The 20,999-nt window shown below is 40.9% G+C and overlaps 2 protein-coding genes across 3 annotated transcripts in view; one reads left to right on the top strand and one right to left on the bottom strand.

The window, feature by feature from the left end:
* Positions 1–20,999, top strand: part of MED7 (mediator complex subunit 7) — a 117,682-nt gene that overhangs the window by 1,977 nt on the left and 94,706 nt on the right. The gene's annotated exons all lie outside the window — the stretch shown is intronic.
* ITK (IL2 inducible T cell kinase) overlaps positions 15,813–20,999 on the bottom strand; it is a 63,886-nt gene continuing 58,699 nt past the window's right edge. For both annotated transcript variants that reach the window (XM_059917591.1, XM_059917590.1), the window contains exons 16-17: positions 18,951–19,108; positions 15,813–15,884 (exon numbers count right to left, since the gene is read on the bottom strand). In XM_059917591.1, the coding sequence (XP_059773574.1) occupies positions 15,813–15,884; positions 18,951–19,108 (230 nt within the window). The remainder of the gene's footprint in view (positions 15,885–18,950; positions 19,109–20,999) is intronic.

Genomic DNA, 20,999 nt, shown 5'->3' with positions numbered 1-20,999 from the left:
TTTGCTTGGAATGATCTCTCCTCCTTTCCCTACCCTTTCCACACTTTTCCCCCACAATGGTGCCTACCTTCTAGTCATCCTTCTGGTATCCACTCAGCTGTTGCTTCCTCCATGACCCCTCCACGTTTGGGTTGGGTTAGGGTCAGCCGTCCATGCTCCCATAACTCCCTGGACTTCCTCTACCTTACCACTTGTTGTGCTGTGTTGTAATTGTTGGCATACTTGCCTGCATACCACCATTTGAACATAAAATCTAACAGAGCAGAGATGTGTCTTGCTCTCCATTGCATCCTCAGTGCCTAGTACCTAACAGGCGTTCTATTATGTAAAATAATAGAGATAATAGTAAAAGTGAGTTGAATGAATAATCGAAAGCGAAAGCTTACACGTTGCCATTGAAATTTGGAGCCATCTGTCTACTGCCTTCAGATATCCTTCCCGTCCAACCCCAGGCTGCACCATCGGCAATGAGAGGGCCACAGCTATAAGGTGAGAATTGCTTCGCCACTTGCAAAGTTGTGGGCCACGCACTGCAGTTCTCTGTGTGGCAACATTGCCTTGTTTTTAGAAAAGCCCCAAGTCAGGACATCTACGTCTCCTTTTAAAATCCATCGGCAGACCCTGTTTCATAGAAACCGATAGTGGTGCATCTGAAATGGGCATAAGAACTGGTTCTGGAGAGAGAAAACATAAATATTAATATTAATAATAATGGCTAACATTTACCAAGTGCATTATCTCATTTAATATTTAAAATTATCCTATGAGGAAACTATAACTGTTAGTCCCATTTTATAATTGAGGAAACTAAGGCAGGTTAAATAACTTGCTCAAGGTAGTGAAACCAAAACTTATGCTTTTAACTTTTAACCAAAATTATATATAGCCTCATTTCCCCCCTCCTAAACAGAATCCATGTTTTCATTACTGTGTCACCTTATTCTAAAACCACATTTAATGCAAGTTATAGAGACACATTGTATTAAAATGTTTTTAAATCAGTAACAATTTTTTTTTTTTTAAAGGAAAAGGGATATGAGATGGAGAAAATGTGAATGATACAAAAACTATCTCCATGTGCTTTGGGTTTGCTACAGTAGGCTCACACATTTGGTTTGTGTAGTTAAACATTCGTGTAGTTAGCAGGAAAAGAGAAACTTGATGGTCAGTTACACAATTTACATTGTCCATTAGATAAAACCTGACCACTTGCTCAAAACTGCCTCATTTTACAGATGAAAGAACTGGGGCCCAGAGAGGGGAAGGGTTGCCCAAGGCTGGCTGGACCCAGACCCAGGTCTTTCCATAGGAAACTGGGTTGCCTATTTCCTTCTTTGAAAATTTGTTAAAGCAGATATTCTACACTAACATTTATTGGATGTTTATTTGGGATTAGTCTCTGTGCCAAGTACTGTGTATGGATGGGCAAATTTTATCCTCACAAAATCCTCAGAAGTAGCTCTGTTGTTTTATAGATGAAATATTGGGGGCTTTTTTGCTATTGAAACATTGCAGCTCTGTCCTGGGTCATTTGGAAATAACATTCCCTCTCTTCTCTGCTGTTTTTTTCTCACTTTGCTCACTTCCGCTACTTCTAGAGAACTGACCTCCCCTGAAGGTCAGACATTTTACATAGAACTTGACAGCAAAGTACCTTTCATCTTTATTTAAACAAATACTATTTACCATAATTTTGGATGAGAACGGATGAGGAGAGTTTGAGCGTATTCCAAACCAGATTTGGAATGCAACGACATAGCCGAGGTACAATGAGGTTGGTGCTGCTGTATTCTCAGAGGCTGGCACAGTGGCCCTAGAATCCACCCCACAGAATGGTTGGGAGCATGGAATTTGGGAACAGACAGGTCTAGCTTCAAGCCCGAATTCTGCCTGTTACTAATTATGGGACCATGAATGGTTTTCCTAAGTTGCTGAGCACCGTACTCCTCAGCTACAAAACTGAGACAATCATAACTGTTTCTATCCCTTGGGTTCTTGGAAGATTAAGTGAAACAATCAATGTAACACAGTAAGAAGAGCCATCATATATACTCAAAAATGGGAGCTTTGGGAGACATTCAAGATGGCGGAGGAGTAAGACGTGGAGATCACCTTCCTCCCCACAAATACATCAGAGATACATCTACATGTGGAACTGCTCCTACAGAACACCTACTGAACGCTGGCAGAAGACCTCAGACTTCCCAAAAGGCAAGAAACTCCCCACGTACCTGGGTAGGGCATAAGGAAAAAGAAAAAACAGAGACAAAAGAATAGAGACAGGACCTGCACCTCTGGCACTAGGAAGCCCCTTCACTGGAGGAGATAGGGGGGAGGTGGGGGGAAGCTTCAGAGCCACGGAGGAGAGCACAGCAACAGGGGTGCGGAGGGCAAAGCGGAGAGATTCCCACACAGAGGATCGGTGCTGACCAGCACTCACCAGCCCGAGAGGCTTGTCTGCTCACCCGCCGGGGTGGGCGGGGGCCGGGAGCTGAGGCTCAGGCTTCGGAGTTCAGACCCCAGGGAGAGGAATGGGATTGGCTGCGTGAACACAGCCTGAAGGGGGCTAGTGCGCCACAGCTAGCCAGGAGGGAGTCCGGGAAAAAGTCTGGAGCTGCCAAAGAGGCAAGAGACCATTGTTTCGGGGTGCGCAAGGAGGGGGGATTCAGAGCACCACCTAAACGAGCTCTAGAGACTGGCATGAGCCGTGGCTATCAACGCGGACACCAGAGACGGGCATGAGACGCTAAGGCTGCTGCCGCCACCAAGAAGCCTGTGTGCAAGCACAGGTCACTATCCACATCTCCACTCCTGGGAGCCTGTGCAGCCCGCCACTGCCAGGGTCCCATGATCCAGGGACAACTTCCCCGGGAGAACACATGGCGCGCCTCAGGCTGTTGCAACGTCACACTGGCCTCTGCTTCTGCAGGGTCGCCCCGCATTCAGTACGCCTCCCTCCCCGGGCCTGAGTGAGCCAGAGCCCCCTAATCAGCTGCTCCTTTAACCCCGTCCTGTCTGAGCGAAGAACAGATGCCCTCAGGCGACCTACATGCAGAGGCAGGGCCAAATACAAAGCTGAACCCCAGGAGTTGGGCTAACAAAGAAGAGAAAGGGAAATCTCTCCCAGCAGCCTCAGGAGCAGTAGATTAAATCTCCACAATCAACTTGATGTACCTGCATCTGTGGAATACCTGAATAGACAACGAACCATCCCAAAACTGAGGCGGTGGACTTTGGGAGCAACTGTAGACTTGGGGTTTGCTTTCTGCATCTAATTTGTTTCTGGTTTTATGCTTATCTTAGTTTAGTATTTAGAGTTTAGTATCACTGGTAGATTTGTTTACTGATTTGGTTGCTCTCTTCCTTTATATATATATAGATAGATAGATAGATAGATAGATAGATAGATAGATTTTTTTCCTTTTACTCTTTTTGTGAGAGTGTATGTATATGCTTCTTTGTGTGATTTTGTCTGTATAGCTTTGCTTTTACCATTTCTCCTAGGGTTCTGTCTGTCCTTTTTTTTTTTTTTTTAGTATAGTTTTTAGCACTTGTTATCATTGGTGGATTAGTTTTTTGGTTTGGTTGCTCTCTTCTTTCTTTCTTTTTTTTTTTTACTTTTACTTTTTTTAATTTTTAATAATTTTCTTTTATTTTTTTATTTTAATACCTTTATTTCTTTTTATTTTATTTTTTTCTTTCTTTCTTTCTCTTTTTCTCCCTTTTCTTCTGAGCCGTGTGGCTGACAGGGTCTTGGTGTTCTGGCTGGGTGTCAGGCCTGTGCCTCTGAGGTGGGAGAGCTGAGTTCAGGACATTGGTCCACCAGAGACCTCCCAGCTCCACGTAATATCAAACAGCGAAAGCTCTCCCAGATATCTCCATCTCAATGCTAAGACCCAGCTCCACTCAACAACCAGCAAGCTACAGTGCTGGAAACCCTATGCCAAACAACTAGCAAGACAGGAACACGACCCCACCCATTAGCAGAGAGGCTACCTAAAATCATAATAAGGTCACAGACACCCCAAAAACACACCACCAGATGTGGTCCTGCCCACCAGAAAGACAAGATCCAGCCTCAGCCACCAGAACACAGGCACTATTCCCCTCCACCAGGAAGCCTACACTACCCACTGAACCAACCTTAGCCACTGGGGGCAGACACCAAAAAAAATGGGAAAAACGAACCTGCAGCCTGTGAAAAGGACACCCCAAACACAGTAAGTTAAGCAAAATGAGAAGACAGAGAAACAGACAGCAGATGAAAGAGTGAGGTAAAAACCCACCAGACCAAACAAATGAAGAGGTAATAGGCAGTCTACCTGAAAAAGAATTCAGAGTAATGATAGTAAAGATGATCCAAAATCTGGGAAACAGAATGGAGAAAATACAAGAAACGTTTAACAAGGACCTGGAAGAACTAAAGAGCAAACAAACAATGATGAACAACACAATAAATGAAATTAAAAATTCTCTAGAAGGACTCAATAGCAGAATTACTGAGGCAGAAGAACAGATAAGTGACCTGGAAGATAAAATAGTGGAAATAACTACTGCAGAGCAGAAGAAAGAAAAAAGAATGAAAAGAATTGAGGACAGTCTTAGAGACCTCTGGGACAACATTAAATGCACCAATCTTCAAATGATAGAGGTCCCAGAAGAAGAAGAGAAAAGGAAAGGGACTGAGAAAATATTTGAAGAGATTATAGTTGAAAACTTCCCTGATATGGGAAAAGAAATAGTCAATCAAGTCCAGGAAACGCAGAGAATCCCATACAGGATAAATCCAAGGAGAAACATGCCAAGACACATATTAGTCAAACTATCAAAAATTAAATACAAAGAAAACAAATTAAAAGCAACAAGGGAAAAACAACAAATAACATACAAGGGAATCCCCATAAGGTTAACAGCTGATCTTTCAGCAGAAACTCTGCAAGCCAGAAGGGAGTGGCAGGATATACTTAAAGTGATGAAGGAGAAAAACCTACAACCAAGATTACTCTACCAAGCAAGGATCTCATTCAGATTCAACGGAGAAATTAAAACCTTTACAGAAAAGCAAAAGCTAAGAGAATTCAGCACCACCAAACCAGCTTTACAACAAATGCTAAAGGATCTTCTCTAGGCAGGAAACACAAGAGAAGGAAAAGACCTGCAATAACAAACCCAAAACACTTAAGAAAATGGTAATAGGAGCATACATATTGATAATATCCTTAAATGTAAATGGATTAAATGCTCCAACCAAAAGACATAGACTGGCTGAATGGATGAAAAAACAAGACCCATATATATGCTGTCTACAAGAGACCCACTTCAGACCTAGGGACACATACAGACTGAAAGTGAGGGGATGGAAAAAGATATTCCATGCAAATGGAAATCAAAAGAAAGCCGGAGTAGCAATTCTCATATCCGACAAAATAGACTTTAAAATAAAGACTATTACAAGAGACAAAGAAGGACACTACATAATGATCAAGGGATCAATCCAAGAAGAAGATATAACAATTGTAAATATTTATGCACCCAACATAGGAGCACCTCAATACATAAGGCAAATGCTAACAGCCATAAAAGGGGAAATCGACAGTAACACAATCATAGTAGGGGACTTTAACACCCCACTTTCACCAATGGACAGATCATCCAAAATGAAAATAAATAAGGAAACACAAGCTTTAAATGATACATTAAACAAGATGGACCTAATTGATATTTATAGGACATTCCATCCAAAAACAACAGAATACACTTTCCTCTCAACTGCTCATGGAACATTCTCCAAGATAGATCATATCTTGGGTCACAAATCAAGCCTTGGTAAATTTAAGAAAATTGAAATTGTATCAAGTATTTTTTCCAACCACGATGCTATGAGACTAGATATCAATTACAGGAAAAAACCTGTAGAAAATACAAACACATGGAGGCTAAACAATACACTACTTAATAACCAAGAGATCACTGAAGAAATCAAAGAGGAAATCAAAAACTACCTAGAAACAAATGACAATGAAAACACAAAAACCGAAAACCTATGGGATGCAGCAAAAGCAGTTCTAAGAGGGAAGTTTATAGCAATACAATCCTACCTCAAGAAACAAGAAACATCTGAAATAGACACCTAACCTTACACCTAAAGCAATTAGAGAAAGAAGAAAAAAAAGACCCCAAAGTTAGCAGAAGGAAAGAAATCATAAAGATCAGATCAGAAATAAATGAAAAAGAAACGAAGTAAAGAATAGCAAAGATCAATACAACTAAAGTCTGGTTCTTTGAGAAGATAAACAAAATTGATAAACCATTAGCCAGACTCATCAAGAAAGAAAGGGAGAAGACTCAAATCAATAGAATTAGAAATGAAAAAGGAGAAGAAACAACTGACACTGCAGAAATACAAAGGATCATGAGAGATTACTACAAGCAAATCTATGCCAATAAAATGGACAACCTGGAAGAAATGGACAGATTCTTAGAGATGCACAACCTGCCGAGACTGAACCAGGAAGAAATAGAAAATATGAACAGACCAATCACAAGCCCTGAAATTGAAACTGTGATTAAAAATCTTCCAGCAAACAAAAGCCCAGGACCAGACAGATTCACAGGTGAATTCTATCAAACATTTAGAGAAGAGCTCACACCTATCCTTCTCAAACTCTTCCAAAATATAGCAGAGAGAGGAAACACTCCCCAACTCATTCTACGAGGCCACATCACCCTGATACCAAAACCAGACAAAGATGTCACACAAAAAAAGAAACTACAGACCAATATCACTGATGAACATAGATGCAAAGATCCTCAACAAAATACTAGCAAACAAAATCCAACAGCACATTAAAAGGATCATACACCATGACCAAGTGGGGTTTATCCCAGGAATGCAAGGATTCTTCAATATACACAAATCAATCAGTGTGATAAACCATATTAACAAATTGAAGGAGAAAGACCGTATGATCATCTCAATAGATGCAGAAAAAGCTTTTGACAAAATTCAACACCCATTTATGATAAAAACCCTCCAGAAAGTAGCCATAGAGGGAACTTACCTCAACACAGTAAAGGCCATATATGACAAACCCACAGCCAACATCGTTCTCAATGGTGAAAAACTGAAACCATTTCCACTAAGATCAAGGACAAGACAAGGTTGCCCACTTTCAACACTATTATTCAACATAGTTTTGGAAGTTTTAGCCACAGCAATCAGAGAAGAAAAAGAAATGAAAGGAATCCAAATCAGAAAAGAAGAAGTAAAACTGTCACTGTTTGCAGATGACATGATACTATACATAGAAAGTCCTAAAGATGCCACCAGAAAACTACTAGAGCTAATCAATGAATTTGGTAAAGTAGCAGGATACAAAATTAATGCACAGAAATCTCTTGCATTCCTATACACTGATGATGAAAAATCAGAAAGAGAAATTAAGGAAACACTCCCATTTACTATTGCAACCAAAAGAGTAAAATACCTAGGAATAAACCTACCTAAGGAGACAAAAGACCTGTATGCAGAAAACTATAAGACACTGCTGAAAGAAATTAAAGATGATACAAACAGATGGAGAGACATACCGTGTTCCTAGATTAGAAGAATCAACATTGTGAAAATGACTATACTACCCAAAGCAATCTCCAGGTTCAATACAATCCCTATCAAACTACCAATGGCATTTTTCACAGAAGTAGAACAAAAAATTTCACAATTTGTATGGAAACACAAAAGACCCCGAATAACCAAAGCAATCTTTAGAAAGAAAAACGGAGCTGGAGGACTCAGGCTCCCTGACTTCAGACTATACTACAAAGCTACAGTAATCAAGACAGTATGGTACTGGCACAAAAACAGAAATATAGATCAATGGAACAGGATGGAAAGCCCAGAGAGAAACCCACGCACATATGGTCAGCTTATTTTTGATACAGGGGGCAAGAACATACAATGGAGAAAGGACAGCCTCTTCAATAAGTGGTGCTGGGGAAACTGGATAGCTACATGTAAAAGAATGAAATTAGAACACTCCCTAACACCATACACAAAAGTAATCTCAAAGTGGATTAAAGACCTAAATGTAAGGCCAGACACTATCAAACTCTTAGAGGAAAACATAGGCAGAACACTCTATGACAAACACCACAGCAAGATCCTTTTTGACCCCCCCTCCTAGAGAAATGGCAATAAAAAAAATAAACAAATGGGACCTAATGAAACTTAAAAGTTTTGCACAGCAAAGGAAACCATAAACAAGATGAAAAGACAACCCTCAGAATGAGAGAAAATATTTGCAAACGAAGCCACTGACAAAGGATTAATCTCCAAAATTTACAAGCAGCTCATGCAGGTCAATATCAAAAAAAAAAAAAAAAAAAACAACCCAATCCAAAAATGGGCAGAAGACCTAAATAAACATTTCTCCAAAGAAGATATACAGATTGACAACAAACACATGAAAGGTTGCTCAACATCACTAATCATTAGAGAAATGCAAATCAAAACTACAATGAGGTATCACCTCACCCCAGTCAGAATGGCCATCATCAAAAAATCTACAAACAATAAATGCTGGGGAGGGTGTGGAGAAAAGGGAACCCTCTTGCATTGCTGGTGGGAATGTAAATTGATACAGCCACTATGGAGAACAGTATGGAGGTTCCTTAAAAAACTAAAAACAGAACTACCATACGACCCAGCAATCCCACTACTGGGCACATACCTGGAGAAGACCATAATTCAAAAAGAGACATGTTAAAAAAAAAAAAAAAAAAAAAAAGAGACATGTACCATGATGTTCATGGCAGCACTATTTACAATAGCCAGGACATGGAACCAACCTGAATGTCCATCAACAGATGAATGGATAAAGAAGATGTGACACATATATACAATGGAATATTACTCAGCCGTAAAAAGAAACGAAATTGAGTTATTTGCAGTGAGGTGGATGGACCTAGAATCTGTCATACAGAGTGAAGTAAGTCAGAAAGTGGAAAACAAATACCGTATGCTAACACATATGTATGGAATCTAAAAAAATAAAATAAAATAAGGTTCTGAAGAACCTAGGGGCAGATTAGGAATAAAGATGCAGACATAGAGAATGGCCTTGAGGACACAGGAATGGGGAAGGGTAAGCTGGGACGAAGTGAGATAGTGGCATGGACTTATATATACTACCAAAGGTAAAAGAGATAGCTAGTGGGAAGCAGCCACATAGCACAGGGAGATCAGCTCGGTGCTTTGTGACCACCTAGAAGGGTGGGATAGGGAGGGTGGGAGGGAGACACAAGAGGGAGGATATATGGGGATATATGTATATGTATAGCTGATTCACTTTGTTATAAAGCAAAAACTAACACACCATTGTAAAACAATTATACTCCAACGAAGATGTTAAAAAAAATGGGAGCTTTTATTGTTTTTATTATTATTACCATGGTTTGAATTTTGGCGTGGTCTTTAGGAAGAATGCAGGACTTGGAATAAGATCTGAGTTCTAATCTCACTTGTGTTGAGTAGCTCTACAACCTCAGGCATGCTGTGTATCACTTCCCTTTTCTGTCAAGTGAGACCCCCTCACCCACCCTTCCATGTCAAAGCTGCTGGAGAGGTCAAACATCATCTTAAATGGGAAAGTGCTTTGAGATATACACAACAGAAAAGCGAGTAAATGTTTGTATATCTTGTCTCAGCTTATAGACATTTGTACTCAAAATGAGTCTGAGAAAATGAAAAGGGATCAGGAATTCCTTGTTAGCTCTAGATGGGTAGAGAGGGGTGTGGGTAGATGTGAACCTGGAGGGTGAGGAACGATAATCCACCAGTTTCCTTTAACTGATTCTCCAGCACTTGCTGGCTTTGGGCCCCAAGGTTCCCAGTCCTAACATTAAAATAATGCAAGGGAAGAAGGTGGAATAAGATGTGTTTGTATGCGTGCTGGTTTGTCTGGCCTGAAATGTTCTTCCAGACCCTCCCTTCCTTAGGAACTCCCATTTACCCTTTAAGACACAGCTCAAATATCACTTCCTCTGTGAAGCCCTCCCTGCTTCCTTGGGTATTTTCACTCTCTGTGCTCTCACTGGATTGTGACCATTGCTCCATCAGATGACCTACAGCAGTGCTTTGCAATCACAGTTGATTCTCATCATTCAGTGGTTATGTTTAATAAAGTCACCTGATTTACACATAACCTTGTTTTATGCACATTTCTGTTCAAAAACACCTTGTTTAGTATGTATTGTGGCTTCATTAACATTGAACTCACAGTCAACAGCACTATAACTCATGCTGAGTGAATCTCATCTAACACATGTTTTCCTTGGAAGATACATCACAGCCTTCTTTCACTTACACGAGACAGCACCTCAGCTCTATGCTTGAGGGTCACTTTAAACAGCAAAATGACCAATAAAGTGTACACAAGTGCAAAAAATTTGGCACTAAACAGACCTCAAAAAAGACACTAGTTTATGGTATGAGCTGAAACGAGAAGGCCGGGCCTCGCCTTGTTCGACCTCAGCTGGGAATGTGCATGTAGAGTGACAAATTTTTCTCTGCTCTGGGCCTGGGCATGTCATGAATGACTGTGAAAGGGCTGCAAGAATTGACTTTGGGGTTACAGATAGATTTTAGTGAGTAGGTGAGTTGCAAGTATAAAATCTGCAAAGCATAAAATCAACTGTATTTATTTATGTGTTGGACATTTTTACTAGCCTGAGGCTTCTTACAGAAAGGTTGGCATGTGTACTGGATATCTTCTCTCTCTTTTTTCTTTTTACATTTATTTATTTTTGGCTGCATTGGTCTTTGTTGCTGCGCATGGGCTTTTCTCTAGATGTGGTGAGCCAGGGCTACTCTTCGCTGTGGTGTGCGGGCTTCTCATTGTGGTGGCTTCTCTTTGTTGCGGAGCACGGGCTCTAGGCGCCCAGGCTTCAGTAGTCATGGCTCGCGGGCTCTAGAGCGCAGGCTCAGTAGTTGTGGCACGCACACTCAGTAGTTGTGGCACATGGGCTTAGTTGTGCCGTGGCATGTGGTATCTTCCCGGACCAGGGCTCGAACCCGTGTCCCCTGCATTGGCAGGCAGATTCTTAACCACTGCGCCACCAGGGAAGCCCTGGATATCTTCTCTTGCTCCTCCAGACCTACTTCACTCTTCTCACCCTGCCCTCGCCCCTGCAGACTGACCTCTGTGGACTACTCTACTAGGATTTCTTTGTCCTCTGGGTTCCAGTTGGGTTCGGCCAACAAGAAACCCCAGCAGTTGATGGGGGGAAGGGAGGAGAGGGGGCCAGCGTATTTATTCCGCAGCCTCCTCCTTGTGTTGCTGCCTTGGGCTTCCTCTGTCTCTCACTAAATGTCCTCTTCTCTCGAGGCATCTTTCTCCAGGTGACTCTCTGCTTCCACAAGCAAGTGACCACTTCCGTTCCTCATCTCTTTGGGCCTAGGGTTGGTAACTGCTCCTTGGCTGTTCTTTGCCTCTGTACTACTTACTATGGTTCTTCTAAACCCACACTGTGTTAAATAGTCCTTTTGAAATAGGCTCGCCTTGAATTATCTTAATTTGACTGTGATGTGTTTGGTCCTCAACTGATACCTTATTCATCGTATACACCTGACACAGTGCCAAGTAATAGCAGGTGAATGGTAACAAATGATCTCTAAAACTCCTCCTAACAGTATCTGTATGATTCAGTTATCCCAGAGACCAACTACTCATGATGACTTGGGAAGAATTGCAAAGTCACTGAAGACACACTCATACACACACACACACACACACACACACACACACTGCCCATCTTGCTGAATGGGGGGGTATGTTCTGCCTTTTCCTGAGTGTGGTGGTCTTGTGTGTTGGGAGGTTCCAGGCAGAGTAGGGTCTGCAGGATAAATGCTCTCTGAGAAGCCGATCTGTTCATCCATCCTGCTCTAGAAGCTTCCTCTCTGGGTCATTTGCCAGGGGGAGTCAAGCCCAGAGGTGAGTCCCACAAAGGACTGTGTGGAAGCCACAGGCTTTCTCACTGGTACCTGCTGGTCCTCTGGGTGCATGAGCTGGCCTCCTGCAGTGGACGTGGGCATTTGGTGAACTGAAAGGTACAGGGAGAGCTCAAGACACCAAAACTGTAATAACCCAGCCCTTATTTCCCTGGGATTTTAAGAGCGAGGAGAACAGCTGTGCCTTGCTGTCCAACTGTGGCTTAAGAACTCCGAATTACAATTTCCACATGTCACCCACACAGCAGATGACAGAATGAGTATGAACAATAATTTGGTACTAGGAGCAAGTCAAAAATCACTCCAGATTGGTTTCTCTTCCACCAGCTTTGCCTCTCTCAAATCCACTCTCCACACTGCTGCCAGAATATATTTTTAAACACAAATTTGACCTTCTCTCCTTGTTCAATGACATTTTTCCTCTCTACAACTAGAGTTCCAACTTTTTTTGTGTTTTAAAATCTAGGTCCTTGTCTAGATTTATAGCCTGAGATTAAACTTGTCTATTATCCTCACCCTTGCTGAGAATACACACACACACACACACACACACACACACACACGCACACACACACACCCTATGCCCCAGCAATGGTAAACTGATAATAGCTTCCCAATATGTTTTGTTTCCTCTATCCCTCTACCTGGAAAGTATTTCTATTTCTGCCCATTGGCTTGCCTAAAAAAAGCATAATTCATCTTCAAAACTGAGTCAGACATGGTATCTTCTGTGACAGTGCTTCCCAAACTTTAATGTGCAGATGATCACCTGTAGATCTTGTTAAAATGTAGATTCCCATTCAGTGGATCTCAGGGTGGAGACAGAATTTGCATTTCTCACAAGCTAGTAATGCTGTTGTTGCTGGTCCGGGGACCACACTTTGAGTAGCAACTTTCTAGGAAGTTTCCACTGATGTCACCCTTTGCCCAATAGATTCCATCACTTTTTCTGAGCTCTTCTCTACTTTGACCTTATTTCTGTTGTTGCTCTAATTGCTGTATTATAATTTTACTTGTTTATATGTCTGCCTTCCCAACCATACCTGGAGTTTCTTAAAAGTAAAGACTGTGTCTTTTTCATCTTTGTTTCTGTAGCACTCAGCACAGCATGTCAGAGGTCACAGGAAGCATCTGAAATTTACTTGGTGAAACAATGTTGAATGATGTATAGTCTTTATTTGTCTGTGGAATGTGAAACTATGTAACCATTATTATTTATGGAAAACTTTTGGTTGTCTGACATTGGGATAAATATGGACCCAGGCTCTACATACTATATTTACAAAAATGCACAGCTTTATTTGCTAGACCCAACCTTTAACTTGGTGTGATTTACAAAGCATGAGAGATATTTGTAACATTTTAATTGTGAACATTAGCAATCACTGTACACTAATAAATATTCAATCTATCCAAATATAAATACATAGTCTCAAAAGGGCACAATGCAAAATCTATAAAATGCATCTAGAACCAAAACTTTGCATAGGGGAATTCCCTGTGAACACATGGCACCATTTTCAAAATGTGAGAGGGAAAAAAAAAAGCCAAAAACCAAACAGGCAGAAGTCTATTTTGCAGGACACTGAGAGGTAACCTCTTGACCCATGTTAAGTTAAAGCCTCAATGATTCTGAGCTTGAACAAGATAATACCATGTAAGGGAGAATTTTTCTAAACCATACCACAGAAATCAGTCAATTCTGATGTTTTCCTTCTAGGCTGGATGTTCCAGAAATCATCTCTAATTAAAGGTTCCAAAAAAGAATGTACAAAATGCCAAAAAAGTAAACAGGGATGATTTTGGATAAGTTGAGAAATATCATCTTCTGAATGATAGGTTTTTTTTGAAGCTACCAGTTTCACAATAATTATACTTAAAAGTTGTACATCTGCATCTTCAGCCGGTCAAAATATCATATGATTTTTTAGAAAGAGCTGCTTTCAACACCATCCAAAAAGAGTTTTCCCTGAACACTGTAGGAAAATTAAATCTCTCTTACATCAGGGAATACCCTCCCCCAGAAAGTGTCCAAGAAGACCGCAGCCGGCTCAATGTTGAAGTGATAATTCAAGGAAGTATTTATACTTCTGCAGGAGAATCTTTTAAAGCTGCTTTGAAGCCCATCTACAAATTGCTTCATGCAATATGACTCTGGTGGGTTGAGTGAATCAAAGGGCTAATTACTCCTTTAGTACCTCCAACGTCATTAACTCTGATGAAGGTGAGGATACAGATGAGGAAAAAAAGATCCTATTCCAAGTTGGAGGGCTACACCGCCAGCCACACTGGTCTATGCAGGAGCAACTTTACTTGCTGATGGTGCTGTGTTGGCTTCTTTATTGGCTCTCTAGGACTTTCCCCTCTACTGTACTTACCTCCTCAGCAATCCCTTTCACCCTCAGTAGGAGGCAGTGTTGAATAAAAATAGAGAAACTGTGCATTGCAGTCAGACAGAGGTGGGCTGTATTCTTCCTAGCTCTGTCCCCTCAGGCAGGTGTCCAAGCTTTTCAAAGCCTAAGTTCCATTATCTGTAAAATGGGAATAATAATAATATCTCACGGCACTGGTGTGAACTCAGGGTGAACTGAGATTCTGCAGTTAAGGCTTGTAGCTCAGTACATATTCACTTTGCATATTCAAGTGCTCAGTCAACAGTAGGCATCCTTGTGCATCTTGGAAGCCCCCCACTCGGTGCCTGACTCAGTTTCCATCCAGATGGTTTGAGCAAGAACAGACCTCTTACTCCTCTCTTAGAATCTGGGGAGACTTGGAAGTCTCAACCTTAAAGTTGCACATCTCTAGGGCCTAAACAAGCTTCAGTTTCTCTGCCAGGCCACACTCCCCAGCACAAGTCTGCACTCTGTTGATGAGGATGGAAGAATGCAGAGAGGGGACTGATTCCTGGAGGCCTCAGTAAGTCAGTGTTTACGGAAGCCATGATTTCCTCCCAGGATGCCTGTGGAAGCATTGGGCACAGAAGGGGACGCAGAGTCACTTGCTTGGCTTGGTAGTAAATGAGCATCCAAGTGGTTACAACCTAAGGCCTCTCCCTGTACCAGGTGTTTCCACCATCTGATGCCTTCTTTCTGCCCAGACACCAGATACCCAATACTCCAGCGGTAAGATCGGAATTGTTCACCCCAGTCCATTATGCTCCCTTCAGGGAGAGAGGCGGCAGTGTACTCTATGAGTAAAACCTCATAAAGCTGCTTCTCAGAATATCCGGCCTCTGATGTGAGCAGCTGTTCCATCATCCTCTAAGGCAGGAAGCTGTGGCTGACAGCATCACAGAGGCAGAGCTTACTCTTTGTGACTTTCATTAACTCACTAGTTCTCCTTGAAAAAGAGTCATGCTCCTTGTTCATCTTGCCCCATATCCTGGGATTCTGTGTTGTCAGGTCAAATAAAAAAATCCCTTGACCGTGAACTTTAGGTCCATGTTTAAAATAACAATAAGTGTAATAATCCAGGGTCCTGCCCCATCTCTCCCTTTCTCTAAGAAGTGCAAGAAATGTTGCTTGAAAGCTGTCGATTGAGGTTTGTGCTCCACACAAGATAAGAGGCTGGAGGAAGGGTACAGACTGCTCTGGCCCTGCTCCCAGTTCAGTGGCTGAGCCTCCTGCCTGTGGCCTGGTGCCCGCCTCTGTCAGGCCGCTGCCTCCGTGGCAGCTTAGGGACTGGCGCCACCGGCCAGTTGCCTCTGAGGAGTCCTGGGATGGTGGCAGCTTTTAATGCTCTGTGGTGGGAAGACCTCCTTGCCCCACTCAGGATCTGCAGCCCGTGGCCTGGCACTGAGTCTCTTTTAAAGTCCCGATTCTGCGATTTCAGCCAGTTGACTCAAGAGTCTGGAGAAAGGTGGCCGGTCTTCTGGTTTCTAGAGAGGGAAGAAAATAACTCTGTGATGTCCTTGTACTTGTGTGTCATAGCTAATTCCAAAGCAAACCAGAGTTAAACAGCAATTCCCTCTGCTGAGTTTTAAATATGCTTCTATATATATTGTATTTGAGGCCATTATGTCTTAGTTGTTAACAGCAGGTATTTTGGAATCATATGGCCTACTCTTGAATCACAGCTTTTCCACTTATTAGCTGTGTGACCTTTGAACAGGTTACTAAACCTTTTTGAACCTCAGTTTTGTCATCTGTAAAATGGGGATAATAATATTATCAATCTCATAAGATTGTTATAAGAATTAAATAAAATCGTATATAAAAATGCAACATAAAATAAGCACTAAGTAAGACTAAAAAAGAAAATATTTAGGTATAAATCTCATAAAATATGTATAGGATATATTTTAGTAAAAATATAAAATTCTAAAGAAAGAAATCAAAGGAGAGCTAAATGTATGGAGAAATATTCCATGTTCATGGTTAGGAAGACTTGCTATTGTTAAGATGTCATTTCTTTTCAACTTGATGTATGGATTCAACACAATCACAAGAATCCCAGCAAGTTATTTTGTAGATACTGACAAACCAACTCTAAACTCCATATGGAAAGGCCAAAGACTCAGAATAGCCAACACAATACTGAAGAAGAACAAGTTTGGAGGACTCATACTTCCTGACTTCAAGACTTACTATAAAGCTATACTAATCAAGAGAGCATGGTATTGGTGAAAGAATAGACAAATAGGTCAATGGAATAGAGTTGGGATCCCAGAAATAGACCCACACAAATGTAGTCAAATCTTTGACAGAGGAGCAAAGGCAATTCAATGGAGAAAGGGTAGTCTTTTCAACAAATGGTCCTAGAGCAATCGGACATCCACATGCAATACAATGACTCTAGACACAGACCTGACACTCTTCACAAAAATTCACTCAAAATGGATCATAGACCTAAATATAAAATGCAAAACTTATAAGACATCTAGAAGATAACATAGGAGAAAATCTGGGTGACCTTTGGTTTGGCAATGAGTTTTTAGATACAACACCAAAAGCACGATTCATAAAAGAAAAAAAATTGATGTTGAACTTTGTTAAAATTAACAACTTCTGCTCTGTAAAAGGCACTGTTAAGTGAATGAAAATACAAGCCATAGGCTGGGAGAAAATGTTTTTAAAACACATATCTGATAAAGGACTTATATTCAAAATATGCAAAGACCTCTTAAAACGCAAAAGCAAGAAAACAAATAATCCTATTAAAAAATGGGCAAAGATCTAAGCAGTTACCTCATTTAAAAAGATATACAAATGGAAAATACACATATGAAAAGATGCTCAACATCATATGTTAGGGATTTGCAAATTAAAATAACAATGAGATACCACTATATTCTTATTAAAATGGCTAAAATCAAAGCACTGACAACACCAAATGCTGGTGAGGACGTGGAGCAACAGGAACTGTCACTGCTGGTGGGAAAGTGAAAATGGTAGCCATCTTGGAAGACAGTCTGGCAGTTTCTTAAAAGGCTAAACATTTTCATATGATAGTGTTATCATATGATCCAGGAATCACCCCCCTAGATATTTACCCAATTGAGCTGCAAATCTATGTCCATACAAAAACTAGCACACAAATGTTTATAGCAGCTTTATTCATAACTGCCAAAAACTGGAAGCCACCAAGATGTCCTTCAGTAGGTGAATGGATAAACAAACTGTGGTATATCCATACAATGGAAATATTATTCAGTGATAAAAAGAAGTGAGCTTTCAAGCCATGAAAAGACATGGAGGAATCTTAAATGCATAGTTCTAAATGGAAGAAGCCAATCTGAAAAGGCTACATACTGTATGATTCAACTATGTGACATTCTGGCAAAGGCAGAACTTGGACAATAAAAAGATCAATGGTTTCCAGGGATTTGGGAAGAAGAGGGGAAGGGATAAACAGGTGAAGCACAGTGCATTTAAAGGCAGTGACACTATTCTGTATGATACTATAATGGTAGTTACATGATATACATTTGTCAAAACTCACAGAACTGTATAAAAAAAGCAGTGAACCTTAATGTAAAACATGGACTTTAGTTAATAATAATGTATCAGTGGTGGTAGAATAATTGTAACAAATGTACCACACTAATGCAAAATGTTATTTAAGAAAGAAAAAAGTACTAAATGTCAGCTATCATAATTGTTATAGTATTTAATCCTTGAGAAGTGGACTAGATTTGTTTTGTACCCTTCCTTATGTCTTTATGGTTTATTTCTTTGTTTCTGATGACAAAAGCTCTATGAACTTACAGAGCAAACATTATTTAATTATCTTACAGTAAGAAAAAGGAGGTTCAGAGAATGGCCCATGATTAATGATTAAGAAATGATAAAACTGAGATAAAACCCAAGTATCCTATACTTTTTAAATCCCCCCTGTTACCCTTCCATGATCCGAATTTGTGTTAATTCTCTATTCAGCAACTTTCAACTGTGGTTGAAATTTAAAATTTGCTAACTCACCCAAGGACATCTAACACTCATGCTGATGTGGCTTAAGGCATAGCCTGCCACCCAAGGATAACTGAGATGTCTGGGAGGGTGCAGAGTAATTGGCTCCCATTCTGAATTGTTGTATGAATAAAATGAATTTTAATTCAGTCATTTTAATAGTTTCACAGCATCAGTGAACTTCTGTTTACCAGTTTATAGAACTAACTTCATGTATATTTAATGGTTTTATGATGTTACAGATGCTTTTTTTCTCAAAAAATTGACATAGGCCTTCCCCACTCTTCCTTTCTGACAGTATGTTGATGGCTTGTGACATTATATTACAAATCAAATAACATTTAAGGTCCCTGCCAGCTCTTCCAGGGATGAGTAACTCCTTTAGTTAATAGATGCTCAACGTCACTTTCTTGCTAATCTATTTTGTCATCCCTACTGCCTCATCCTCTGAGAGGGTCCTTTCTTGAGGGATGGGGGCAGACCCTGAAACTGCAGATTATAATGAGGAGGCGGGGGGAACCACTTCCTTTACTGACCTCTTTCCAGCAATGATTCATGATCTGGTAGATATGCGAGGAGGCCAGTCGAGGCTTGTATAACCGAAATCCAGTGGTGATGTCTTCCACCACCTCTGAGTTGCTTCGGTTTTCATATGGGATTTTGCCTTCACTGAAGACTTCCCACATCAGCACACCTATGAGAAATGGTGAATCAAAACAGCTAGTGATAAAGTTCCTAAATAGCAAACAAACCAACTTACCTCTAGAAATCACAGACTCCTTGACATTAAGATTCAAGTCCCTACCTCCAGAAAGTACAATATCAAAAGCCACCTGGGGCTTATTAGGCCTGTGCTATTTCTAAAGAAGAGCGATTTCCCTACCTTCCTAGTGGTGAAGAATGTTCAAGCTCAGCCCTTTGTTATATCTAACTCAAATGCTACTACTAAAAGTTGCAGGGGATGTAAACTCAAATGTCTACACATGATATAGATGAATGGAGTGGATGAGGTCTGCATAATAGGGACTAGGGAGGACTGTGAAAAACTGGAGGTCAAAAATTCTGTCCCCAAAGGGGCAGCTGTGATTTAGCTCCAGCCAGCATAGGGCACATGGGAATGAGGGCTCTGAATTGCCACATTTTCTGTTTTTTTAAAGATAAGTCATAAATTGGGAGTTTTAAAATATAAACTCAATTTGATTTAAAAGAAATACTGTGTTAACCAAGCAAAACTCTTTAAGTTGTCCATTTTTGACCTCTGATTTAATCCCTTTTCCTTTTTTGCCCTCAGTAGAAATGTTACACCCAGCTTTATTATGTACTCATCTATTCATAGGATGTCAGAGTGGGAACAGAGCTTGCAGATCACCTAATCCAGTGGTTTTCAAAGCATAGTCCAGAGATCCTGAGGGCAGAGTTTTCCAAAGTATGATCCCTAAAACATCTGAAGTTTTGAAAAATCAACTCAGAAATTTGTTCCAATGGCAGATCCTGGGCCCCAGCCCAGACAACTGGATTAGAATTTCTAAGGGATCCTCAGAAATGCCTCAGGAGTTTTGGAAATTCAGTAAATAAGATCAATTAGCACCCCAAGATGCCAGGATTTCTAGTGAGATTTCTTTGGAAAATGGAGGAAAGCTGGCTGGAAAACAGTTGCTTTCACGCAAACCTTGTGATGCATTGAGGAACTGAGTAAGGCCCAAAGAGGTTAGTTGACTAGTTTAAAATAGTGCAGTTCATATATATGGAATCTAAAAAAAAAAAAGGCTCTGAAGAACCTAGGGGCAGGACAGGAATAAAGACGAAGACATAGGGAATGGACTTGAGGTCACGGGGAAGGGGAAGGGGAAGCTGAGACGACGTGAGAGAATGGCATTGACATATAAACACTACCAGATGTAAAACAGATAGTGGGAAGCAGCGGTATAGTACAGGGAGATCAGCTCATACTTTGTGACCACCTAGAGGGGTGGGATAGGGAGGGTGGGAGGGAGGCGCAAGAGGGAGGGGATATGGGGATATATGTATACGTATAGCTGATTCACTTTGTTATACAGCAGCAACTAACACAACAATGTAAAGCAATTATACTCCAATAAAGATGTTAAAAAAAAATAGTGCAGTTAATTAGGGGAAAAACCTCAAAATGCGTGACAAAGCCCAGTGGCCTTGAGGCAGGCAAAAGCTCTCCTCCATCCAGGTTTCTGTTTCTCAGGTTTGCCACCCCAGTTTTCTCACCCTTCTATTCTGCTTCCATCAGTCAGTCTCATCTTTGGACACTTTAGATGACAATTCCCTTCAGGAAGGAATGGACTTTAGCTCAACTCTCTAATTATAAGATGCAGCAGCAAAGTCCTAGGCTAACAACCTGTGGCAGAATAAACCCCATTCCGAGTCCACAGGTGAATGTGACAAAGTGGCCATGGCTGCAAACATCTCTTTATGGGACACCTGGCTTGGTGCAGCATGACCCGCCGTACCGATAGAGAGTGGCCACACATCAGCCATACCCTTCCTAGTTATATGCACTGGGGAAAAGAGAATGTGAGGTTGCTCAAGCGCAGTTTTTTTCCTTCTAAGTTCAT

This window comes from Balaenoptera ricei, chromosome 3 (genome assembly GCF_028023285.1).
Source record: "Balaenoptera ricei isolate mBalRic1 chromosome 3, mBalRic1.hap2, whole genome shotgun sequence".
NCBI classification, from domain to species: Eukaryota; Metazoa; Chordata; class Mammalia; order Artiodactyla; family Balaenopteridae; genus Balaenoptera; species Balaenoptera ricei.
This window is presented reverse-complemented; position numbering and strand designations above follow the sequence as displayed.